Source organism: Lissotriton vulgaris, chromosome 3_2 (genome assembly GCF_964263255.1).
Source record: "Lissotriton vulgaris chromosome 3_2, aLisVul1.2, whole genome shotgun sequence".
Classification (NCBI taxonomy): Eukaryota; Metazoa; Chordata; class Amphibia; order Caudata; family Salamandridae; genus Lissotriton; species Lissotriton vulgaris.
Genome location: NC_141690.1, coordinates 129,136,506 through 129,163,123, shown reverse-complemented (window position 1 = coordinate 129,163,123; position 26,618 = coordinate 129,136,506). Strand labels below are relative to the sequence as shown.

The following is a 26,618-nucleotide window of genomic DNA, read 5'->3' as shown; positions in this document are numbered from 1 at the left end:
AGTTAGCAGTAGTAAAGTGCACAGAGTCCTAAAGCCAGCAAAAACAAGGCCAGAAAAGTGGAGGAGGTAGGCAAAAATTTGGTGGGGCAGGTCTAAGAGCAACAGGAAAAGAATGATCAGCTACTTCTAAGAATAATCACAGAAAAGGTCAAAATTACACAAAGGAGTCAACGCATGAAACAACAATTGGAGGACCCTGTCCTCTGTCATCTTCCCTTTGTTGTGTATACTTTTCATCTTTATTATATATCAAAACTTTTTTATACCCTATGTGTTATGTGCTTGTACATGCTTTATGCTAAGGTGCCATACAGTTGACTTCTGCTCACCTTCTCACAGAAGTGCGCCCTATTGCAAAATTTAGTTTTATTTGATGCAATATAAAAAATGAAAAATGTCAAAATATGCTCTATAGCACATGAAACTACATTTACTAATTTGACTTTCCTCTTTTAATAGCACACACATGCACAATGTGTGTGCAGTTAAAATTTGTCAATAAATTAGTCAGTTATCTCAAAAGGCCTTAAGATTGAATAAAAATACAAAAAAAGGCAAGCCAGTAATGCAAATCAATTAGACACAGTAGGTGCTGAAAATGCCATTCATAAACAGTGCCCGTTAATAGAAATGTACACAACCTCTAAAAAGACAATCGTATATAAAAAGAGCCAAGCGTTTCCTTACTTTATCAGAATGACCTCATATAATACAAAATAAATCATTTCAAGAATATTTATTTCAGCAATATATATATATTTTAGTTTCTGTACATAATCTAAGTAATGTTAAGACGGAAGGTTAACAATGAAAATACATACAAAATGTTTCTTTATTTTACAAGTAGAAAAATAAAACATGGTTCTAGCGAACCATGGCTTTAATACTGTGCATAAGTCTTATATAGATTTTACAAATAAATTATAGCTTAAAATATTTAACAAACAAAACACATTATGGAGTAACGTTTGTATCCTGGCTTATCTCAAACTAGTGCCAGTCAAATGTCCGACCAACAATGTCAAAAAACCTCTTATTGGGTTCATGGAAGTGTTCTTGTAATTTTTCCATTAACACTGAGTCGACATGAGGGTGTGCCCTTCCTTTGGACTCATGCAGACAGCGATCCCGTCCACCATCTCTTAAACAATAAAACCCTTTTGTCTTATTGAAGTAAAAATTTGATGCATTAATTTGTGGGGATAACTTTAAGAACCTCTCCACCTTCTCCATCTCTGGTAAGGGATCTTTTATTAATTTGTCACCATCCACAATATGCAGGTGATGCAGGGGGAAATACTTCAGCCAGTTTTGCATGTAAGTATAGTACACACTTCGGTTTATTGCTTTGTAGTCCACATTGATTTCTCCATTTTTTAACAAAAGTTCTTCTACTGGGGGATAAAGTTTGTGTTTTTGTTTGTGGTTGTGGAAGACCTGAGTATAATCTGAAAGAACTCTCTCAATCGGGTCTCTTAGAATAAGAAGTATTCTGATAGACTCATTCATTTTATGGACTCTCTCAGGCACTTTCATTGATGTAAAGTATGCTGGAGTTTTTTCTACTGTAAGCTGATGAGGGTAGGAGAAAGGCATTTGCTTAATATACCATTCTAGGCCTTTATTATATTGCTCTTCCCAGTCGAAGAAATGGACTTCACTTTCTGCTGCTGAAATATCAGGGTGAAGACTCAGCATCTCCAACAAGGCTCTAGTTCCACCTTTCCGCACTCCAATAATGATGGTGTGGGGCAAATGCTGACGAGTTATGTTAGAACTGTTTCTCAAGTCACTTTTACTGAAACTCTTCTTGGAGTTATTTATGGTGGTGAAGAGCGAGTTGGTCGTTGGCCTTGAGGTCACCAAGCTAGGATGAACAAAAAGAAGCACAGTCCACAGTAAAAAAGCTGCCATGACAGAAGTTCTTTTCCTGTTTTCACTCTTCCAGTCAGGAAGACGTTTTCCAACTTTCAGGTAGATGTCTTTGGAATAACATGGGAGTTTTCTACTGACCCAATCCATAGCTTCCAACGTGAAGTCACTGAAAGAAAACACATGCAGTTTAGTATAATCAGACACCACAATAAGAAATGTAAATAAAGCATTTAAAGATTCAGTGCTGTATACTTTTTTTTTCTACGTAGGGCTCATAATAGGAAATGTTATTTTAATTGAATTGCTAATATTACTCATATGAATCTGGTACAAATAAAGTAATTGCTTCCTACAGAAGTTACGAATGTAAGGACCAGCTGCAACTAATAGTTTGCAAATCATGCCTACACGCATTCAAAGGTTTTAAGGAATGAAATTACAGCGCTTAGAATTCAGGCTTTTTGACACTGAAGTAGTTAGAATAGAATTTGCACAGAGCTTCGCATACTTTTTAGGATTTTACTTCATTTCATTTTGCAGTAAATCACTCTTACGCTGTCGGAAATGGACATTAAAATATTCACACCTTGCCTTGAAGTAAACCGCTATAAGTCTTGCCTGCCCCTCTCCCCCAGACTATTCAATCTTCAGCTGTCAGTTGTAAAAATAATCAAAAATTCAGAGAACTAGGGTCGGATAAACAAAGGGTTTTAGCATTAGCAATCTCTCTGAATCAGTAAATCAGAGGGTCTGCGAACGCTGAAAAGGTTATCTTGTGTTCTCAATACATTCAGCAACTTTAAAATACGTTTTCCCAAATCACTCAATGTGTTTATAAATGGGTACCAAATCGCCTTTTCGATGGAATGTTAGAATTACTTTATTGAACAGTTAATTAAAACTCACATTATAAAACGTCCTTCGTTAAAATCGCTATAAGCTTGAATACACATATATTGTTAAAAAGGAAAAAAGGTATTTAAAAACCCTGTAAAGTCACCATTCTCGGTTGCATTGTCTGTAATCCACCTATAGATTAAAAACGTGTCTCAATGTGATGGTGCGTGCTTTGACTTGCCAGGTCCTTAGCAGACAGTTCCTTGATTAGCAAGTTGTTACATGCTGTTGGTCACTACGCCATTTGGTTGGTTGGTTCATAAGTCTTGAGGCCACAATGTCAAAGACCTTTGTCAGTCTGTAATTTAACGGGACCTCTTCAGGTTTGAAGCAGATCACCACAGCTTGCCTGCAGCTGGTTAACGCCTTATGTCTATCAGGTTAGGGCAGATGCAGATTATATGTGTTAAATCCTCATTTCCTGATCTACAAAGTCAGTTGATGACTCCCAAAGGTTGGTTAAATCCAGGTGTTCCCATGAATTTTGAAGGTATTTCTTAGCTGGTGAGTTGTATTGACAGTTCTGACCATAGGTGAGCGTTTAGGGTTCCTTGCTCCGCGCCTTTGATTTTGCACCAGCATTTTATGTAGGCGCCTCTTCTCTCCACCGTTTGTTTCTGGAGGCCAAATTTGAGCCGGATTTGGGCAGGAGACACATAGCTTGGCAGATGGAAAATTTCCCTGTATGCTCTGCTGATTATTTTGCCTAGAGCATTAGTGTCCTTCCCTTGCATGGGTTCACTACCGTATGTAAGCATAGTCTGTAGCTGTGCTCTGATCACCTGTAGGAGGGGGTCAAGTGATCGATCAGGGAGAACTTTCTTCAACGCTTCATTGATAAATAGAATGTAGTACCCTTCCGTGCTATAGCCTCTAGTTGGGGTTTGAACAAGCCTCTGCTGTCTAATAATACGCCATGGTATTTATAGTTGGTGACTCGGTCCAACCTCTGTCCATCCTGGGACCATGCCAGTTTCTTTGTTTTGTTGTAACTCACTGACATAACTTTAGATTTCTTTAAGTTAATTTTCAAAGCGTTGTTTAATTTAAAATGTGTTAGTAGTGTCCAAGAGATGTTGCAGTCCAATTGGGGACTGACTCATTAAGACCAAGTCATCAGCATAAAGGAGGTTTGATAGCGAGATGTCTCCCAGCCGTGGGGCATGTGAGTTGATTTTATCCAATTCTCCAGGCAAGTCTGCGAGAAAAAGGTTAAACAACATGGGGGCAAGGGCGCATCCTTGTTTTAGACCTTTAGTGATGTTAATTTGCCTGGAAAGGTGAATCCCGCTACCAAGTTTGATCTTGACCCAAGTGTTGGTATGGAGTAGTATCAGCTGCTTCAGGAGTGGCCCCGGTATCCCCCAGTTGTCCAGTTCCTGCCAGAGTTTGCTTCGGTCTATGTGATCAAACGCTGCACTGTAATCTAGAAAGCATAGAAATAGAAAGCTCTTGGTTGTCTTGGCAGCGTCCGTCAGTAGGGTTAGTGCCATGATGTTTGTAATTGTGCCCTGTCCTCTGCAGAATCGGTTTGGTTTACGGGGATGGTGTGTTTTAGGGTTGCCCAAGATGTTAGTTCCTCCAAGAGGAGACCCACATAGTACTTTGCCTCTGTGTCAATTAGGGCAATGAGGCGGTAATTAGATGGATTGCTCCTTTCGCCTGGTTTGTGCTTAGGACTAAGTATTGATCCTCTCCAGGTTGAAGGACATGTCAACGTTTCCCTGACTTCCAGAAAAATTAGCACCAGTGTCTCGCTCCAGAAGTTGGCTTCGTGCTTGTACATTATTGACGGGACTCCATTGGGCCCAGGAGCTCCTTCCAGTTTCCCTTTAGATATTTGTAGTTTAATCCTGGCCGTTGTTACTGGATGTTTTTTATTCTCACTGCCTGAAGGTGCTTTAAGGCTTGCTGTTCCTTCTTTCTCCAATGTTGCGGGGTTGCACGAGGTCTCCTCCTGTATAATGTCATTGTTTGCTTGATGATTGATTGTCACTTTCCTATTGCTCCTTGTATTCCTCGTGGTTTTTTTTTTTCCTCTAAGTAAGCCCCCCTCTGAATTTTTATCAATGAAGTGTGTTGAAAAATAGTGTGCCCATTCGAGTTCAGATATGTGGGAGTTTATTCCTTTGTGGCCTGGATGTTGAAGGCTTTGAATTGTTTTCCAGAACTTGGCGCTGGTCTTCTGTTTTGAATCAAATACAATTTTCCTCGTTGATTTGCCTTTTCTTTTCCCAGATCGACTTGTTGTACCGAGTCTTTAGGGATCGCAGCTCCTCGTGCAGGGCATCCTGGTTTGCGGAGCTTCCTAAGGGTCTGGTTTATTTCCTGTTTTAGTTTTTTTTTTACCTCCGGTGAGGTTACTTTTGCTGTTGTGTAGATTGATGTGCACTTAGTGTTGATTTTTTGCTCTGTGGAGAATTTTGTTCCGTGACAAATTCTACCCAAGCCTCTAAGGGGTTCGTTGACGAACTTGTGATCTAGCGCAGAATTGTTTTCGCATTAATTGTTAACTCTTTTACTTTGTTGGTCTTGCACCTTATCCATCTGAAATTGGTGGTGTGCCCTGTGACAACAGTTTTTTTTGTTTCCAGGTAATTCCTTCTAGTGACATATAGTTCCACTTCCTCTGGTAGGTAGTCACTTTGACTGTTTACACCGATCTTAAATGAACATATAGTGTCGAACAGAGGGAGTTTTGCAAGGGTGAAGTTGAGGTACGAAGCATTTGTGAATATACACAGTAATACAGTGAAAACACTACAGATGGACACAACACAGGTTTTATAAAACGAAGTATTCTTTATATAGACTTAACACACGACCACAAACGACAAAAATCCACAATACTACGCTTAAGATTACTTAAAGATGATAAAACGTTGCTTAGTTCAAGTAGATGATAAATGTGACAACGTTCTCAACAAAGAACCTGGATGCGTAATGCAAAGTAAACAAAAGGCTCGCAATAGGGGAGATTCGTCCCCGTTGCGGTGCGCAAGATGGCGCCTTGATGCGATGCAATGATCCGGTTGAGATGCGGGAAGATGATGCCCTTGACGAGGCGATGATGATGCGTAGACGCCCTGGCAGCTTTGCGACGACTCAGTACTTTGGAGCCGCGACAGGCCCTGCAACACGCTTCTCCGGTGATGCGATGGCGACTCTCTCGATGGCGTCACGCTTCTCCGGTGATGCGACAGCAGGCAGCTTCAATGAGCACATGCTTCCAGGGAGATGCGGCGAGGGCTTGCTCCTCTGGCGATGCGACGATTTCAGCTGCAGCGGAACACGCTTCCTCTCGATGCATCGCGCTTCCAGCTCCCAGCAACACGCAAATGTCTGGAGTTGAGAATTCCCAGCATGGAAATTCAGAGGGGAGCTGGAGATGAAGTCTTTTGTCCCGGAGACTTCAGCAGGAGGCAAGCACAGTTCAAGCCTTTAGAGAATATTCTGTAGATGAAAGTCCTTAAAAGTTCCTTCTCCATTCCTTGGCAATGAAGCATCCACTGCAGGCCAACCCAGCAAACAGCACACTGGCAGAGGGGCAGTAAAACTTCTGCAGCTTCCTTGGTTCTTCTCCTTGGCAAAAGGTTTCTGGTCCAGAAGTGATCTAATTTCTTGGGATCAGGGTCCCAATATTTATACCCCAAAATCCTTTGTTCTCTGAAGGCATAGAGGCCTCTGCATAGTCCAAACCAGTTCCTGAGCACCTTGTTTACATGACTCTTCTTCCTTTCACTGTGCAGGGCAGAGACATCAGCCGCCCCACAGGAGGTGGAGCCAGCACAGGGGAGGGAAGATACAGCTCTGGAGCAGTTTGTTGACAAGATTCCTTCTCTCCTTTCACAGTGCAGGGCAGAGACATCAGACAAGCCACAGGAGGTGGAGCCAGCATTGTAGAGGGAAGGCCCATCCCTTTTCAGGTCCCAGGTGCAACTCCTCCCTCCCATCTAGATGCAGATCTCTCTATTCACCACTGGCCTGCCCCAGCCTGTCTCCTGGAATCCCCCAGCCCAGTCACTCACAAACCCAGACAAGGAATACACAACCTAGCAGATGCAGGCCTGGACAGTTAGGCAAGAAAATATCTACTTTCTAAAAGTGGTATTTTCAAACACAGAATATTAGAACCAACTATACTAAAATATGTCTTTTATCATTCTGAGTTCAGGCATACTAAATTCGAATTTCTACCATGTTCCCTGAGTCAGTTAGGATTATAAGAATGTAATAATCTAACTTCCCATTCTAGCCTATGGAGAACAGGTAGCCTTCAATAGTGAAAAACGAATATGGCTGTAATTCACTATTAGGACATGCTATACACTTCAGAGCATGTCCTACCTTATACTTACAATGCACCCTGCCCTTGGACCTACCATAGGGGTGTCTAATATGAAGCAAAGGGAAGGTTTAGGGACTGGCAAGTGGGTGCACTTGGCCAAGTCGACATGGCAGGTCTAGACTGCACACAGGCCTTGCAATGGCAGGCCTCAGACACACTTTACAAGCTGCTTCTGTGGCTGACACAACCAGCGCTGCAAGCCCACTAGCAGCATTTGATTTACCTGCCCTGGGCACACATGGTGCACTGTACTAGGGGCTGACAGATAAATCAAATAACCCAATCATGGAATCACTAATTAGTATATTAATTTAAAATAGGGAGCACTTGCACTGTGGCACTGATTAGCAGTGGCACAGTGTCAAAGAATAAAACCAGCATAAACATATCAAAACAGAGAAGGCAATCCGTCAAAATGGAAGGGAGACTCACACCAATGATGCCAGGTCTAACAAAACATATGAAAACAAGACTGGTCAATGAAGATGCTAAGTATTTTGCTTTAGGTATTCAGGGCTGGTACAAAAGTGAGTACGATTGCTCAGACGTCTTTCGGGGCTCATAGTCTGCCAATAATTTTCCAATCATACACCCATTGCCACATTGGACAGTTGAAGTTTAGGTGGATTGGTCGCAATTCCAGGTCAACTTCATTATGGAGCAAACCGCAAACTGATCTCTGGTAGGTTTACAAACACATCATAACTTCCACTACTGCAAGTATGGATACTATCGCTCACACCAAAGGAAGAACCATCTACATGATAAACAGATTGTGAATCCTCTTTGTAGCAAGGGAGAATCACAAGTTTTCTGTAGAAGGCTGCACTCTTGTTTATCTAAACAAAGCCCGGCTCTTCAATCAGACAGGCTTATGGCAGACCACTAGAAATAGGCTTATGAATGTTGCAAACATAGTATGAAATACAATGCTCTGCTTGATACTCAGGAGAGAAAGGGAAACCTGTGTACAGAATCACCGTGCTTTGGTTGAATCATTGCTGTCTTCGGTTTAGGTCTCCATAACCACGGTGAGCAAGAGCTCTTAGGCAGTTTTCACTCCAATTCTTGTTTTCTCACAAGTATCATGATACTTGTAGCAGTACTCACTTATCTTAATTTGAAAGGATTTAGATGTGGTAAAATACAAAGGATTGCATAGGCCTCAATTCAAGGGATTGTCAGCTAGAACAGATTTAAATAGCGGACTGAATTTGTAGGATTTTAAGGTTTCTTTGAATAAGTAAACATCACTTCCCAGTTGCTTGTCTGCGTTACGATGTTTGGTACATAAACTAAAGCAAACTTTCATGGGTAGAAGGAAAAAAATCCAACAATGTCCATCCATCCAATAATACTCAATAGTTACCAATGTGACAAAACACAAATATTGCTATTGTAAAATGTGTTCTGTTATACAGATTTATAGAGTGCACCATCACCTAGGGAGGGTATCCTGTTGCAGAACATGTGGGAGTGTAGCCAAACCTATGATCTAGTAGGACTACTCAAAAAGCCTGTTCCTCAGATACTGGCGGATTTCAAAGAGTGAGGAGGAAGCTCTTGCAGGTAGCGACAAGTCATTTCACGCTTAAGGAGCAATGTAGGAGAAGGCTCGACCACCAGATCTAGTATTCCCTGTGCATGAGATGTGTGCCGGTAGGAGCCCAGACGAGCGGAGGGGTCTGGAAGGTTTGTAAGAAGCAGATGCGATTGCTGAGTTTTGCTGAGCCAGTGATATATAGTTCCTTGAAAGTGTGGGTGAGGAGTTTGAATATGGCTTGTGTGTGCGTATGGGAAGCCAGCGATTCTGGCTATTGAGTTCTACATGGTCTGCAGCCATCAGGTGAGTTTTTTTCTTGATCCTGGCATAGAGGGTATTCCTGTAGTCCAGCTTGCTTGTGACGAAAGCACACACATTTTTCCCTGATGCTAACTGGGAGCCATTGGAAAAATCTTCCTCAGCATCTTCAGGGTATGGAAGCAGGCGGTGGTGAATGCGTGGACTTGGGAAGCCATGTTGAGTTTTCGTCTATGCCGATCCACAGGTCCTTGGCGTGGTCGGTCCTAGCTTGGTTGGTCACCAGGTGCTCTCCTTTCTTGTTGTTTTTATTGATTATTTCCTGCAATCAGTAAATACAGCTGTCAGATTTCCCGGTTTGTACAAACTGTAGGGAAAAGGATTATATTTGTGGAATCTGCAGCAGGTTACATTTGAATGAGGAATTGCAGTACGCACAGATGAGCTTCGTGGATTGGACCGAGTAAAGAGCCTACTCTTTCCACTGCTGCTTCATTTTCTTCTATTAATTTCATCTATCAGGTAGAAAAGAAGTATGCAATCTGAACATAATTGAAATATATTTTAAAACAAGAATGTTAGAATTGTAGGACAAATGCATTTCGGTTGAACTAAATACGGATTTCAAGCACAACAAAAAGGACTAAACAGAAGAATATATTGAAATGGTGCCCGGGAGTATTGCCGGGTGAAGTAAATTGAATTGCTGAATTTGACTGCCCCGTTATGGCGCTGTATGGGTTTGCACTAGAGTTAAATAGCTTTGCTATCCTCGACCAAGCTTTTTCAGTATCACAATGCAAAAGGTGCTGCACAGAATGGAAAAGATATTTGAAAAAAGCAATTCTGCTTTTGCATCACGGGATAATCACACTGTAAGTGTCACGCGAGGCCGTGTGCCAAAAACATGCTGGACCTCAGGCAGGCACCAATCTCGATTTAAAACATCAAGGTTCCAAGGAATTCCACACTTGTGGGTTTACAGAGCGTCATTCCCCCACCCCGGCACCGCTTTCAAACCACAACCAGATTCATCAAATTAACTTTCTCTCCTGAATGGTTTTGTTTATTGCGCTGGATTTCCCTCTGCCGTGGCTTGGCATTGAAATCTATTGAGCTTTTTCCTCTTAAATATCCCTAGAAGTTTGCAGATCCACTGCGTCTACAACGGAGCCCAGGGATATCGCATTCTCGTAATGATCTCTTAATGACCCTCTTTAATGAGAATGGGTTTTAGATAATTATACAAAAACAGCTCTCACAAATTCCCTTTGGTTTTTAAATGGCAATGTAAAAGATGGAAACATGTTTCAATCACTATAAGAAAACACTTTGAAAAAGCCATCCTTTTAGAAGTAGAGATTGCTTTAGCGGCTCACTGGAGGTTACCGAGAGAGGCAGGAGTTTAGTCACCCTTAGCCATTGGATGCTTTTTACTGCCATTCGAATATTATCAAACAACCATCTGCAGCAATACAACCACTGGTGGATTGTAGCTGGCAGTCATGACAAATGGAGTTTACTGCCACTCATCTGTATTAAATTGCATGATTTGCAGCGATTTTAATGCAAGTGTGCCTGAAAGACTCCGGAGGCTGAACTGATGCTGTGTTTACTCTGGCTATGGGACAAGATTGGAAAGTGGTGGGGGGATGTGGCAAGGGGGGGGAGCGGTGGCGAGGCATCTCTCCCCACACATGATCTGGTGAATATACCTGAATAATGGCGGTGGCCATCCTCCTTCGTTTCGAAAGAGGAGGCATGAAACCACAATTGATTTTATATTTGCCCAACATTATCAGAGAAGGCGTATGGAAAACTTCCGAGAGGGCCAAAACACTGTATTTGTAATGTTCTCCTGACCCTTTTTTGAGAATTACCACCCCACCGACAGTACAGGAGCAACCATTGGTTTAGGATGAGGGTCTCAGGTTGCACTGGCATATGCAAAACCCTAGTGAGTGTCTAGCTAAAATGCTTCAACTGCATCTGAGTACTTTCCATTGCTGCCTTTCTGAAGCACCATATGGCCCCAATTCCCTCCATCATTCTGAGACACTTTGCTTTTTGCAGTTGAGGGTTAACTATGAGGTATCAGGTGGGTGTATTACGCATGTTCATTTGCCAATAGAGCGCTCAGTAAGGCACTTTTAGCGCATCCCAGGATTCCACATGAGGTGCAAGTGCTAGGAGGCAGTACAGACCGCAAATTAAAAGAGGGAGGGATGAACTCAACGATGCTGATTGGGATCACCTCACCACTGCTGCCACATCAAAAAGATCGCGAATATGCTGGGCCGCTCTAAAGTAATGCAAGGCAAGTGGAAAACCAGATAATAAAATATGCTGGTACATCACTTCTAATGATTAGGTTGGGCACTTTTCCATCATATATTGTTTTTCGGTTGATGATTTTTGCAACTGACTCCCAAACAGGGCATTTTCCGGGACTCCTTCTTAAATTAGTTGATTCAGTTGAAGAGACAATTGCTGCCATTTTTGAATTCCAAAGCCCCAGGTCTGGATGGCGTTCCAATCGACCTTATGAAGTGCAGCTTAGAGCTCTGGCTCCTTTCTCAACTAATGTTTTCAACAACGTGACCCCTAGCAGCTTCCCATGGTCCTGGTTCCTCTCAACAATCATGACAATTTTTAGGAAGGACAACAAGTAAGAACCCAGATGCTACTATCCCATATCCTCAATTGAATCTTCAGTAAAATGTATGTATGTATGTATGTATGTATGTATGTGTGTTCTTATATAGCGCTCGACTTACCCTTGGGCATCTCGGCGCTTGCATTGGGAACCCGTCCTGGCTTTTCCCTGTGAGATAACCCGTACAAAATCATTGGCAGGGTAGATTTTAACCAGATACCGGAATAGACTCATGAACATAACATACTACACTTAAGTCAAAACAGTTTAGAGAGTCGTAGGGTACTGAGGAGCAGCGCCTGAATCTCCACCCCATATTGGGGAAATATACTATTTCTAGATGCTGTAACTGAACCTAGCATTATGGACCCATCGACTGCCTTGATTGTGTGCCATACCAAATAATAATTGTGCTGGACTTTGTGCTTTGATGTTTAGTACACTTTTTGCACACACTTCATGAGCATTTTGGGTCCACTGTGTGCTTCCGCTGGGCGGGGTGGGGGCGGGGGTTGGGGGGGCAGGCTTACTGAAGCTTTGAGCCTTTAGCGTGGTGTTCGCCAAGGGAGGGTGATGGCTCCTCTTGTTTATCCTTTTACCCCTTCTTTAATGGATGCCAAATGGACACGCATAAGATAAGGAGCGTGGCCATCCCCACCTTATTGTATGCAGACAATGTGGTCCTCATGGCCCTGCACCTCTATTGCATAGTGTAGGCTGCTGGATTCCTTTGTTTTATTCCTAGCAAACCTGGATTTGATCACAAACTTTAGTCAGTTACGTATCATAGCCAGTGGCCCTAGCAAACACAGGGTGCATATGGGGCCAATGATTGAACAGTGTCTTTAGTTTCGCCTACTCAGGTGAAATGTTCAATAGCTCAGGGCCATGGGTCATCCACATCTCAGCCAGTACAAAAAAATTATCCAAGCCGGCAGGTGCACTAGTCTTCCTGGCCAGTAGGGAGCAATGCTTTGACTCCCCTCATATCCATATATAGCTCCCAGTGTGTTCCCACTGCCTGTTATGAGGAAAGAGTTTGGGATCATACTAAAATGACTCTACAGCCAGAAGAGAACCGCATTTGTAGGCACTTACTGAAGCAACCTCCCCTCAGCTCTCATTTAATCTGTCCTGGCAAGCTAGGTTTGCTGGACTTAGATGACCGCATTACACTAACTCCAATTCTATTGTGGAGTTTGGCATGTGTTAACCCAGATGAGAGTTTAAATAGGGATATTATTAGAGGCTGTCTGCAGTTAGACAAAGGTTCTGCTATCCCTTGGCTAGCCTACGTTGAATAAATATTTTAAGATATTGGTTGGGTAGGGTCGTTTTATTCACCGCTATCCATGCGTAACGAGGATAAAGGGGTTGTCAGCATTGAGAGTGAGCAACAAATGTCATAAAATCATTGTATAGTATTATGTAAATGTAAAAATGAATGTTAGTATGGAGCCTTACCTTATCTGCAAAATAGGCAGATGGGAAAGGTCACTTTTGTTTCACTTTAGGGCTGGTACAGTAAACCACCTGCTCTGGGATTCGCCAAAGATGGGCCGTCAGGATGCTGGTCATTGCTCCATGTAACTTATTTAGTAAATTTTATTTGGTTTTCACTAAGCATATTTTGCTGCCGTTTTTACAAAGTGTTGCTTTGCAAAAGTTAAGTACAGAGGAATTCTCTTTCCAGATGGGCATTTTTTTGAAGCTGTCTGTTCATTTTAGGAAAAGTATGAACAACTGATTCCTTTGAAATATGATAGTTTGTACTGTGAAGGTGTCGGTTTTCTTTATGGATCAAGGAAAACATTGCACTTATATATTTCATTGTAATGCTGTTTCTATCTTTTTTTATTTACACCTCTGATTTCTTATGGAAATTGTATTAATCATTCTACTATAATGTGTTTATCCAGCTGTTATGTATACCTCTAGTACGCAAATAAAGTTTTGAATTCATTAAGAAATGGAGTTTTTCATCTTTACCAAGATCAGGAGAAGAGAAATCTGTCTGGGTAGTGGGGTGCTCCTCGAAGGAGGAAGTCCTCCAAAAGATTAGGGGTGGACAACATATTCCACTCTGCTGGCAAAATGTTGACCAATCGCGTGCAGCTCGAAAACTAAGTTGGTGATCGAGATTTGGCATTCCCTGAAAATCTACTCTAGCTGCTGTGCCCTCTGGTCCACCACACAGTGTCGTTCACACAGATATTTCCACGCATTCATAGAATTCTACAGAATCTGGCAGACTCTTTTGTAACTCCATGGAATTCCAAGGGGGGAAACTCCTCAAGATCCTCCCAAGCCACACAAAAAAAAAAAAAAAAATACACCCAACATCACCACGACCAACTCTCTATAAAGCTATAATGTCAAACATGGGGGCAGAGGCAGTGATACGCTGCACAGACTGGCATGAGAACAAAGTGGAGCTGCATCAGATGTCATGTGCCCATGTTTAACTAGTTTGCGCCGTCTACAGCAAATACCCTTTCTCGTTTGTTTTACAAGTCCGTGGATGAATTGTAGACACCTTTGTGACACGGACCAGAAAGCAGTGCTTAATGCTTCAGATCTGTGATTTCAACAATTCATGTATTAACGTCTTGAGTCACACATTTACTGCCTCTTCCAGAGTCCCCACCAGGCTCCTACATGGAGAAGAATTGCTGAAAATAGGTACAAGGACCTCTTTGCTTGCGCAGGAGTGCAGAATATGGCCGAAGGTCAAGTTCAATGAACAGCCCCAAAAACAGAGGCCTATTGGGTTTGTCATTGCTTGCTCATTGATGAATATGGGCTCAAGCTTCATATGCTGAAAAAGTAGTGACTTAAGCATATTTTAGGTAACCACTCTGGGCACATTTAAAAACAGAACGGCAGGTGTATCCCAAAACTTTCTGCCTCCTTTTTTTTCCACCTGTTTTGTAGGTTGTAGGACTCTGGGCACTTTAGCACTGCTGATCAGTGCTAAAGTGAATATACTCTCTGTGTAAATTGCAATTCTGATTGGTTATCCACGATTATCATATTTGATTTCCTAATAAGTCCCAAGTACAGTGCATTGTGAGTGCCCCGGGCCTATAAATCAAATGCTACTAGTGGGACTGCAGCACTGGTTGTGCCACTCACTTCAGTACGCCTGTAAACATGTCTCAGGCCTACCATTACAGTGTCTGAATGCAGTTTTAAACTGCAATGTCAACTTGGCAAGTGCACCCACTTGCCAGGCCCAAATATTTTCCTTTTACTACATGTAAAGCACACCTGAGGTAGGCCCAAGTTCCCCCGTGGGCATGGTGTAGTGTATGTGAGCGGTAGGACATGTATTAGTTTGTTTTACATATCCTGAAAGTGAAATACTTCCAATTTCGTTTTTCACTATAGCAAGTACTAGCTCTCCCATAGGTGAATATTGGAGCTGCCTTGTAACATTTCCCAAGTTTAACTTTCAATTGGAAACAGTTCAAGATTTGGAGTTTGGGATCTTTGAGCTCAGAATTTTAAACAAATCTTTTAGTAAAAGATGTTTTTTAAATTGTTTGGTTCAAAATCACACTTTTTGAAAGTGGGCAATTTTCTTGCATTGCCATCCTGTACCTCTGTCCGACTCTGGAATCAAATCAGTTTAGACTGACAGGGACCGGTTTGTGCATTCACTTTAGACAGAAACAGAAAGGGAGTTAAGGTGCGCCCCGCATATACTGATGGCCCATCACCAGGCTGTTGGGCCTTTCTGAGCTAGAGTGGTGGGAGGAGTTGTCACCTACACCTGAATAGGGCTGTACCTTGCCTCTCACAATACTGTCTCCACACCAAAACGTATATACTTCAAAGACAATCCTTTGAAGAATGCCTACTTCAAAGGGCAAAAGGGGTATAACTATTGGATCTAAAACACCAGACTTTTAGGAATCTTCTGTTACAAGAGGAGACACTGCCAAGAGCTGAAGAGCTTTAAGGAGTACTGCCCCTTTGCTGTGTGTTGCTTTGCTAGGTTAGCCTGCAGTTGATGCTTCTGCTTTAGAGAGAAAAAGGACTGGTTTTGCTGTGTAGTCTACTTGTGAAGTTTCTCTAAGGGCTTGTGTGTGCCTGCCTCCTGTTGGAAGTCATATGGTCAAAGACTTCACCTACAGCACCTGGACTTCATTGCTTGGAGTCCTGAACCTGACAAGTGTGTAATTCCAGTACTGGGCCACATGAGGCGTTTGCTGTGCTGTATACTCCAGAAAAGCATTCCAGATGACATCACAGACACCGTTGTTTGCATCGACGGTTGGTGGGTGCAACACTAACCCAGGCAACAACGTAGCCCTGGTCTCACTGAAAATGCTGCTTTGTGCTGTCACTGACTCGACTGCCTGTACTGTAGCCGTGGACACCGCCCTCTGTGCCACCACAGTCCCTGGTCTACAGACGACAGCACCACTGACCGTGGCCACTGCTGCACCGGAACAGACACCGCATTGTGAAGTGCAAAATGCACTGCCCATGACGACTGCACAGCCCCAGCATGCCAACGTCAGTGCTACTGACTTCAACTTCACGAAGTTCGATCTGCAACATGTGAGACTTCAAGGACTCCCGAACTTCTGCACTGACACCACGCGACTTCAGTGACGCTAATGGCTACACTTCACCGCAAGGTCTTTGAGGCCTCTTCAGACTCCAAGGTACTGTGTGAAGGTCTTTCCTGAAGCTGTCAGATGTAATACAAAAATCATGTAAATTAAGGGCCCCAAGGGGGGGGGAGGAAAAAGGAGAGGGAAGGGTAGTGCTCGAGGAAGTGTAGAAAGGTTATAACACACTATATAGAAGTAACAATACAAATTGGCACAAATTATCAAAGGATAATCAAAAAATATAAACGTCCCAAATCAGGACTAAACAATAAATACGCGCGATTCGCGTTCGGGATGCAAGCAGCTGGCAGTTTTGGTGCCGCATTTTATTAAACCGGACCACTTGTGTTCTAAACCGATCTGAATGTGCTCCACGCTGCACATGGTTTTTCAGCTTTTACGGAGAGGCGCCGTATTGTTACCTGCCGCTTTGAACTTGCGAGCGACTGTGCAAGTTGAAAGAATACATCTTTTCCGGATCCGATTGTTACTTTGAGACCCCAGCCGATTCTATAACGGTGAAATCACGCATCTCCAAGTGCGAGCATAATTATCTGTGCAAGTTGAAATAATACACCTTCACCGGATTTGATTGTCACTGTGAGATCATACCACTTACAGCCTCAGCCGATTTTATAACGGTACATCAAGTATAGAAGCTGACTGTGCATCCATCATTTTCTGCAGGTCCTAGTTACAGCGACCTACAGATTGTTGTTTCTCCTAATTAATTTAATTGTCCACCCCTTCAGATTGACCACGACGTCAAGCGTGGGTCCTCTGCTTATGCATTGAACCCTTCTGGGTCTCCAACCATGAATGGCCCCACCTTCCTTCCCCAATTTGACGTCCTGATGAAGACCCCGTAAAAGGACTACATTTGGCCTATAGATAGGGGTCGAAACGTCGACTGTTCTCTTTTCAATTTGTCATTCCGGCACACTCCTTAATTCTCTAATAATTAGATGTGACCGTTGAAATGCAATGTTTATATGTGTTTTTTATTGTTTAGTCCTGATTTGGGACGTTTATATTTTTTGATTATCCTTTGATAATTTGTGCCAATTTGTATTGTTACTTCTATATACTGTGTTATAACCTTTCTACACTTCCTCGAGCACTACCCTTCCCTCTCCTTTCCCCCCCCCCCCCTTGGGGCCCTTAATTTACATGATTTTTGTATTACATCTGATATTCACAAACTATTGGTCATTAAATAATATATGCCAATTTGACATTCGTTTACATAACTTGTGCTTTATTGATTTTTGAATAATTGTTGTGTATGTTTCTCTTCCACGGGGACCCCCCTTTATATGTATCACATTGTGCCCAGGTCCCCGCGACTGTATGGGTTTAACCCCTTTTGTGTAAAGTTTCCTGAAGCTGTAGCCAGCACTCTACTCCATTGAGGTCAGACTGAACTGTTAGTCATGATGCCTTAATAGCCCAGGTTGACGCCATTGACTTAAGGGAAGAGCATTTGTGCATTATTTTTGAAAAATTCATATCTTCGCTTGTGCATGTTAGATTTTTGTCCATTTGGTCTTGTTTTGATTAGATCAATATTGGCAATTTGTCTAAACTGGTGTGGTGTCTATTTTGCAGCGTTTTCACTGTGTTACTGTGTGTGTTTTGTACTAATACTTTACACATTGCCTCCGAGATAAGGCTGGCTGCTTATGTGAAGTTACCAAGAGAGTGGGCAAGGTTTATCTTAGCTGTGAAATCCCCTTAGCCTGACCAAAAGGAAGGGTCCCAACTTGGACAGGGTGCAAACCACTGCCAATAAGAGACCCCCATTTCTAACAAATACCGCAATTTATTACATTTATACAGGTTTATCGAAAAAATTAAGGTTAAGGTTGTTTAGTTGAATTATTGGTAAATGAGCGGTTAAAACTGAGTGGTCTCTAATCTACACTCCTGCCTCTTATCCTCGGTACTTTAAGGATAACAGCACTGATGTATAAACTTATTGTAGCCCCACAAGCTCCAGATTGCATCCACTAACCGGGGTCTTTGCAGAGTGAGGGGTACGGATCCCGGCTATAAAATCTTTTGAGTATTGTGTTGCATTCAATTTTCACAGCATACTTACACTCCCAGATATATTTCACTATGGAAAGTTTAATTACCTACATGATTCGACCCAGCCAGGTCTTCGTTATGGTCAAACAATGGTTGTGAAAGCGCAGAGTCAACTTTTTTTTTTCTAACTGTGTGACAACATTAAGGACATAGGAAACATACTCGGTCTGTTGATGTAATGAAAAAACACATTGTCCATTCCTCTAGAAAATTGTCAATAATAGCATATTGTGGTGAAATTCCACATATCTAACAAACAGATAAATCAACAAATCAGATCATATTTGTCAGCAGGAAAACCATCTCATCTATTTACAACATGAGGTAGTTTTTAAATGAAACAGCTCGGTTTTAAGCACAATGAGGTGCGCTATCTGATGCAATGTGATAAATAAGCATTTCAAGTCATATCTATACGTGATGAAAATATGATACAGCCAAGTGGTTGTAAACAAACTTTATCAAATGCGACATTTGAAATGTATCGATCAAAAACATTTTTTATTTATTCAAGCAAGCCTAGCTGATGAAGGGTGATGTACCCTGAAACCAAGTCATATCTATACGTGATGAAAATATGATACAGCCAAGTGGTTGTAAACAAACTTTATCAAATGCGACATTTGAAATGTATCGATCAAAAACATTTTTTATTTATTCAAGCAAGCCTAGCTGATGAAGGGTGATGTACCCTGAAACCGGTCAGGAGCTGGCTCGCAGACCACAACATTTCTTAAAACTACAAAACTCCCCCAAAAAACTAGATCTAAAACCCTCCTGGAATTTGTCTAGTAGACTACAGTCTTTTTTTTTAATTTTATTTTTTTAAACAAAGTGGCTTTTCTGGGCTTCCCGCATTAAAGCTAAGCGAGTGTAAAAGTTTGGCCCTGCATATCCACTCCAGCCATTTTAAGATTTGGAAGGATTGTGGTTTGGAAGTATTCGGGCATTTTATTATTCAGGAAAGAGTAGTCACTAGGCAGGAAGTGCAGATCAGATGTGGTGATCGCAATAAGCCAGTTTTTTTTTTTTAATATTTACAAATTGTAAATTTCATGAACAAAACTAATCTTCTGCATTATGGTGTTCCAACTAAAGTGGCGACTGCGCTATTTACTGCTAAAGTTGGAGGGGGTAGGCAACTGGTATCAGCTGTTGCTCTTCCAAAACGAATCGCTACTGGTAGAGAAGTTTCTGGAGAAAGTAACCCAGGAGACCGAATGTTACTTCTCCAGTCTAGAGTGGCAGGCCTTATCCCTAGCAGTTAGTAGGGCCTAATTCTGTCCCGTTGGTTGGCTTATTTTACCCTCAAGGCACTGAATAAAATATAGCCAGAGGTGGAGAATAACAGCCAGATTCATCATTGTCCCGTTTTGCGAGTCCTTAATAGCGATTATTAAAGAATCGCTATGAAGGACTTGCAAAACGGGATTCATGTAGGAATCGCAAGAGATTCCTACAGCTTCCTTATTTGCGGTTAGCAAATTGCTAATCGCAAATAAGGAATAACTCCCCATTCATTCCTATGGGCCTAAAGGCTACTCGCAAATAAGGATGCGATTTCAAGGGTGCCAGGGTTGTCGAAAGGACACTCTGTAGCACCCCTGAAATGAAAATGTAGACTGATGTTGAGCACACACATGTCCAAAGGACATGTGTGTGCGTAACATACATTTTTCTAAGTTTTCGCTATTTACCACGAAGTCAGACTTCGCGGTAAATAGCGGCCAAAAATTGCGAATTCGCAAATAAAAAATGGTTAATGAATTGCATTTAAGGAATCTCAAATAGAGATTCCTTAAATGCAATTCCTCGCAATTTAGCGATTTTGCTATTAGCGATTTTTGCATTTGGGATGATGAATCCCAAACGCAAAAATTGCGCTTGCAAAGGGCCAGATTCTCAGAATCTAGCCCTTTGCGAGCGCAATTTTCAATGATGAATCTGGCTGTTGGTGTTTTCGCTGCTTGGCTGAAGGTGAAGGAGGATGGAAACATACATTCTTCAAAACTAGGGGTGTTCTGGGATAAGATTTTTGTGGCCATAAGTCGGGCGTTCCCGAAACCACTTGACCCAACAGTTGAGGCAGCCCTCTTTGGTATAACGAGCCAGGAGGCTAATCTGTCAAAATCAGAGGGGGTATTTTTAGCTATCTCAACTCTTGTCGCTCACTCCATAGTTCTACAAAATTGGAGTTTGACAGAAGCCCCTTCTTATGAGAAATGGCTAAACAAAATGAAGCATACCAGGACCTTTGAAGACGCTTATGCAATGCTTGTGGGGGCAATTAAAAAGTTTAATGAGACTTGGAAATACTTTTTTTGCACTTCAACACTATAGCACTGTAGACACCCAGAAGATTTTATTTGTACTGCTGGTTGGCTTATGACAAACAAACTTGTTTTTAACCTTTATACAGATCTTTTTACGGCTGTATTACATTAATTCAATTTAAAAATTCACCCATTAACCTTGGCTATTTTGTATTTCATGAGAAGTACAGACACAGCTCTATTGTAACGTAAATGTCTTTGCCTATCTGGTATTTGTCCTTGTTGCTCTGCTCAATAAAAATAAATTTAAAAAAGAAAATATTTGTCTTTTTTTTTTTTAAAGTGTTCTCTTCAGATAAGTCATAAGTACTGTATAATTTAGTTTCCTGCCAAGAGGCCCCATCAAAGAACATATATAGAATAAAATACAAGTCTACTAATGGCTTTCCTATCGTACACACAAACCCTGCAAAATATAAGAAAAAGTCAAAAAATGAAAAAGCTGACTCTTTCGTTCCAAACCTTGCAGAAGAGAGAACAAATATTGATTCAGACGGAAAAGCAAACCGATCATCTAAATAGGGTACTATATAGGAGGCAGCCTGGAACTCTTCCATAGGGAAGAAGGGTTTTGACACCTAGTATTTAGTGCTACTTGGAATTTTTAAACAAAGTGAAAAGGGTGCTGCAAAAAGGAGGTGCAGAAAGGGTAACAAAGTAATCAGGATTGACAGGGAAATGTCAAATCATTACCTAGTGCACAAGGTAAGATGAGCAACTCAACAATAGGTTATCAGAACCTTCGAGACCTTGGGAAGACTACACCTGAAGGCAGCGTTGCTGGAGAAAACATAACTTCTTCCTCGCGATTCAGGGCAGGAACTGCTCTCCAAGAGTCAGATGGCTGACTTCCTGTTCGGAATCTGGAGTCATTCTAATTTTTGTCCCCTGGATTTGACGAAGAGGGACAGCTACCCACAAAGGATTAGACCCGGAGGTAAGGAGCATGTGGTGGAGAGACCTAGTACCTAGAAGTTGACATATAGATTATCCTTTGAGACCCAGATCAAGAGGGTTGCAGGCAGATGCTTCAGAATCCTCAGAATATTAAGGAAGACCCTAGATATTCAACCTCAGCGGCAAGAAAAACCTTGACCCATGCGCTCGTCACATCTAGATTAGATTATGGAAACCTACGGTATCTTGGTGCCAAGAAAATAGGACTCCAAAGGCTACAAACTGGTCAGAACGCGGCGGCCCATCTAGTACTGAATCTGCCAAGGAAAGCACCCTCGAAGAAGGTACTAAAGATACTGCATTGGCTACCCATCTAGAAATGAGTAACATTTAAGGCACTGTGCATGGGGCACTGCATCTTACTGGGCAGAGGTCCTTCGTACCTCAATGACCTCATGACTCCATATAAAACAGCGAAAAGCTGGAACACACTACCTTTGACCCTCCGGGAGGAACCACCAAAGAAACTCTTCTGTAAAAAATTACATGGATGTTCACCCAATAGTAGGAAATAGTACATGAATCTGTAAGACACCACCTCTTGAAGATTGCAGAATGTCTAATGTAGAGCGGGAACACACCTGGGGGTGTAACCAGTGCTTTACAAATGCAAAAATAATAAATAAACATGTGGGAATGGGAGATGTGACCAGAAGGAAGTTTCCCAGCAGCCACAGGAAACTGGGGCTCGGAGATTTGATTGCTGCAATGCCAGGACAGTGCACATTGCTGAGGGAGGTCACACCCAAGTTAGGATAGTAAATTAGGTAAATTTTGGTCAGATGTTTTGCCGTGCTGCAAATCAAACTAGCTCTTTGAGACCACACAGTGACAGTATAAAACCTACATCTTCAAGATTTGCCTGGTTGTAGGGTTTATGACAATAGAAAGGAGATTATGGGGACTGATTAACACCTAGGTATTCCTTAACAATAAAATTATTATTGATCATGGTCTAGAGAATAAATGGAGACTTGCTGACAGGTCAGCTCTCAATAACTTTTAACCCCTTCGATGCTCATGACGAGCTCAGCTCGTCATGAGGCACAGTGGAGCTGTGCTGATGACGAGCTGAGCTCGTCATGAATAATGGGCTTTCCAACAATTCAGCACCGGAGGAAAATATCAATAGCAGCGAAGGTGCCCACTATAAAGATACACAATACATTTTCCAAAATATTTGACATACATCATACATACACACAAGTACACATATATACACACATCACAAAAATAATGCACAGAATGGTTTAGTCCTTTTCCTCGATAAGGGTGTTTACATACGCATTTGATTCATAATACAACAGGATGTAGTCAAAACAGGCAAGGAGTAAGATGAGGAACACCCCCAAATATTTTCACAGTTTATAGTTAGCAAAGAGACTCCTCCACATTAAACAGGTCAATCCGCTGGAAGATTTAGACAGCTGGAAAAGTCACGAAGTGGGAAGGTAAAAAAAGCCTTAAACAAGAGTGAGATGGTAAATCCCGCCGAGTGACCTCAGTGGCTACAAAATCCAGCCATGTTCCACTCGCAGCTGTTAGCGCTAAAATCAACAGCTTTGGCACAAACTTTGACAGAGACAATGATGTATCTGACTTCAAGGAGCCCTTGCCAGCCTCAGCCTTGTGCATTGCCACCCTGATGGATGTTGGCCTTCATTTCAGACACTACTAGCCTTATTTATAGTCGGTTGCCAGCAAAACATCTGTCGAAGAGGGGCAGCTATCCTGTTTGCCACATTCCAAGTTTACTGATATCAATAGCATTTTAAATATGGTGGATAGGACATCCAACACTATTTGTTGGATACCCTGCACCGCTAAACCACAAAAAGATTGTAAGTCCTAAGGTAATTTGACCATGAACAATGTTTTTTTTTGCAATGGTGTTTTAATTTTCTGGACGCTTTTGCTTCACAAATTCATATCTTATATTTCCTTTATCTGATTTTTAAGATTCTTAAGTATTTTTGTTCATTACATTTTTCTCAAATTGTTTTTTTTTGTAATAGTTTGGGAATTTTATTGTGCTGTTTTCCTGACTTTAAAATTGTTGACACTGCTTGTACTTAACACTCATTTGTTTGGGAGCCGCCTGCTTCTGAAACCATAGCATTCGGGTTGAGCATAGTTTGCTTGAGAGTGGCCTTGAGGCCCAACCAGGTCATGTTAATTAAGTTGAGAAGTGCCCCATGTTCCCAAATTAATAACCTACTTTCTGTTTCCGTTTACTCAACAATTGACAGTTACAAACTACACATTTAAACTTTGAACAATATATTGTAATGATCCATTAGCTGGAGAATGTGTGTGAGAATATAAATGTAGACGCTCACACCAAGTGGAATGAAATTCAGCTGCAGGAGAGGGGATAAAAAGGCTTTAGTGTTAATACGAACTCTAGCAAGGTCATCACACTGCTGAAACATATTCGCCACAAAAAACAAGTTACCTCGAGGTCATCTTAAGTGCAACCAAAATAGATTGGCCTCAGCAGAAGAAACATCCTCAGAGAAAGTGTGTCATTTGTATTTAAGTGGAAAAAAATAGACGTGAGAGATCTGAGAGGAGCAATGACGGCTTTGCTTAATGAGCATCTGTATGTATAGATATTTAATGGGCGAGTGCTTGGGATGAGAGCATAAATGGATAAACACGCAGATGGACAAATTAATTCAAGGAGGAATACATGTAGGCACAAACCTTAGGCTTCAGAAAAAGTCATAATTTTATTAAATCACTCTACATTACCAATATTATATTAGTTTACGCATCACAGCCCGTAGGTAGCATCATGCCAACGAATACCAAAACATACGAATAATTACTACCATTATTCCAGTAGAAGTTACCAGATAGAAGAGGTCTCCTTCATGCCATGGTGGTAAGCTTTATGTCTTGAATTACTGGGATTATGCCATGGCCTGCATTTTGCTCCCTGGCGACATAAACAGGTCACAATTTGTGAAGAATTCCCACCTTGTGCCAAAAGATGGCACCACAATGCTCGGTCCATCATTAAACTGACCTGGGTACCACGGTGTGAAGAATATCCACAATATGCGTACACATATATTAACACTGTCAATTCTGCTCCCTTCTTAAGACCCAAAAATGAAACAAAGGTAAGTTTTAAAATACCTGAGAAATTCCAGGTTTAGCTGCAACATAACCCAATAATGCACTGACATAATGATCTATCACAATATCAACACATTACATAACAAATACTGCCAAAGCTTAACAATACAAACCAACACACTATAAAAACCCAATATAACATCATTGTTCTCTGGCCTGTTCCGGAGTTGTTGAGTGGATCGTATTGTGATTTTGCTTTAGTTGTGTTAGCTGTAGTGTATTGTAATGAAATGATTTGTTGATATGTTGTAATGCGGTTACTGTGTCATTTTTGTGCGGTACTTATTGCTGTATTGTCTCTTGTTGTCATTTCTATATTGTTTGTTGTGCAATTACTGTAGTATGTTGTGTAGTTATCCAGGATTTCTTTCGTGCCTTTCCATGTTTTCTTTTGATGTTGTTGTAGCTCTATGTGTTGTTGTCTTGTAAGTCACCAAATCTAACATAGGTAGCTGAAATTCAAATGTAGATTTGACGTTCTCAGGACAAATCTTCTATGACAGGGTTTCTATTAAACAAAATGGCATTATATTTACCCCCATGAAACAAGAGTCATGCAACTAATCAGAGAAAGCAGCTTTCCAAAGTCGGTTGTATTCAAATTGAATTAGGGGGAAAAACAGCCTGCAATCCAATGGCTTAAACATTTTAGTATGCGCCTTTTAAAGTCGAGGCTTAGAATTTCATGGATCAATTGATAAGTGTGCATATGTGGGACATTCATATAGGTTTCCTAGATAAAACTGGGCTCACCTCCTGGTAGCTATGGCACAGATCTTAACTTAAGGAAAAGTGTGTAAAGTATTTAGCAGCAAACACAATAAAAGTCCCAATACCAGTATCTGGACAAAGGGAACAACTTATGAAAAAAAAGACTAACATTTTCTGAGTAGGAACTGGAGAGTGTTAATGCAAAACGTTTCAGGAAAAACTAAAGTGCCAATCAGAGGTCACTGCTTGCGGTTGAACAGGATGGAGGCATGTTTTGTGACTAACTGTGATGAAACTGGTTTCAGATACACCAAGTGAGTCGTGTTGGTCAAAGATTTTACCTGCTGACTTAAGTCTCTGAATTGGAAGGCGAAATACTCCAGTGGTGCAAGGTTGCAGGATGTTATCTAGTGAAGTCAGATAGCCCATGAATGAGGTCCCACTGAAGCCTTTGGTGGGAAAAGCTCTCTCTCCAGTCAGTACTTTTGGAGCTTTCTCCCAGTCAAGATTTCCACCTTCAGACTTGGGCCCGATTCACAAACTACACTTTGAGGTAAGTTTTGTATTGCTACCAAGTGCTATTACCAGATTACACTTTGGCAGTAAACGCCTACCTCAATTATTTTCAAAGGAAGGGTGTTGCAATACCAGTGGATGGCACTGTGTGATGCTCGAATTACTACTCAAATGTATGCTATTACAAAAGTGCAGTTTATGAATACCTACACAGAAGCGCAAGTTACCTTTGTGAATCAGGCCCTTTGTCTCTTATTTGGTCTAAATTCTCGAGCGGGTCAAGCCTGGAAGGTGTACCTAATGAAGTCGTCTAAATGTCAGGCATTTTTTCCAGGAGGTTAAGCGGATGATCCAAAGGTTTCAGAAGCCCCCATTTTCAAAGTCCTACTTTTCCAGACTTTCTAGAGAAGTTTCTTCTGGTCACTTCTAAGTCTCCCAAGACCTCAGCGACAGCACAAAGAGGGCAGGACTTGGCCAAGCATAGGCCAGGTCCAGTTGCTAGTGGTGAACTAGTCACTCCAGGAAAAGGTCAATTGCAGCTCTATGTGTCCCTCTGGCCACACAGAAGTTCAGCCAGATGACTCAGTCTCCACAGAGGTCACAGACAGCAAGTCAAGTCCTCTTCTGTTCTTCCACGGGTTCTGATGTGTTCTGATGAGTGAAG

At 41.7% G+C, this 26,618-nt stretch overlaps 1 protein-coding gene across 3 annotated transcripts in view; it reads right to left on the bottom strand.

The window, feature by feature from the left end:
- Positions 1-721: 721 nt before the first annotated feature.
- HS3ST1 (heparan sulfate-glucosamine 3-sulfotransferase 1) overlaps positions 722-26,618 on the bottom strand; it is a 66,863-nt gene continuing 40,966 nt past the window's right edge. For all 3 annotated transcript variants that reach the window (XM_086964083.1, XM_086964086.1, XM_086964084.1), the window contains one exon: positions 722-2,041. In XM_086964083.1, coding sequence (XP_086820209.1) covers positions 991-2,041 — 1,051 coding nt within the window. In that variant the 3' untranslated portion in view covers positions 722-990. The remainder of the gene's footprint in view (positions 2,042-26,618) is intronic.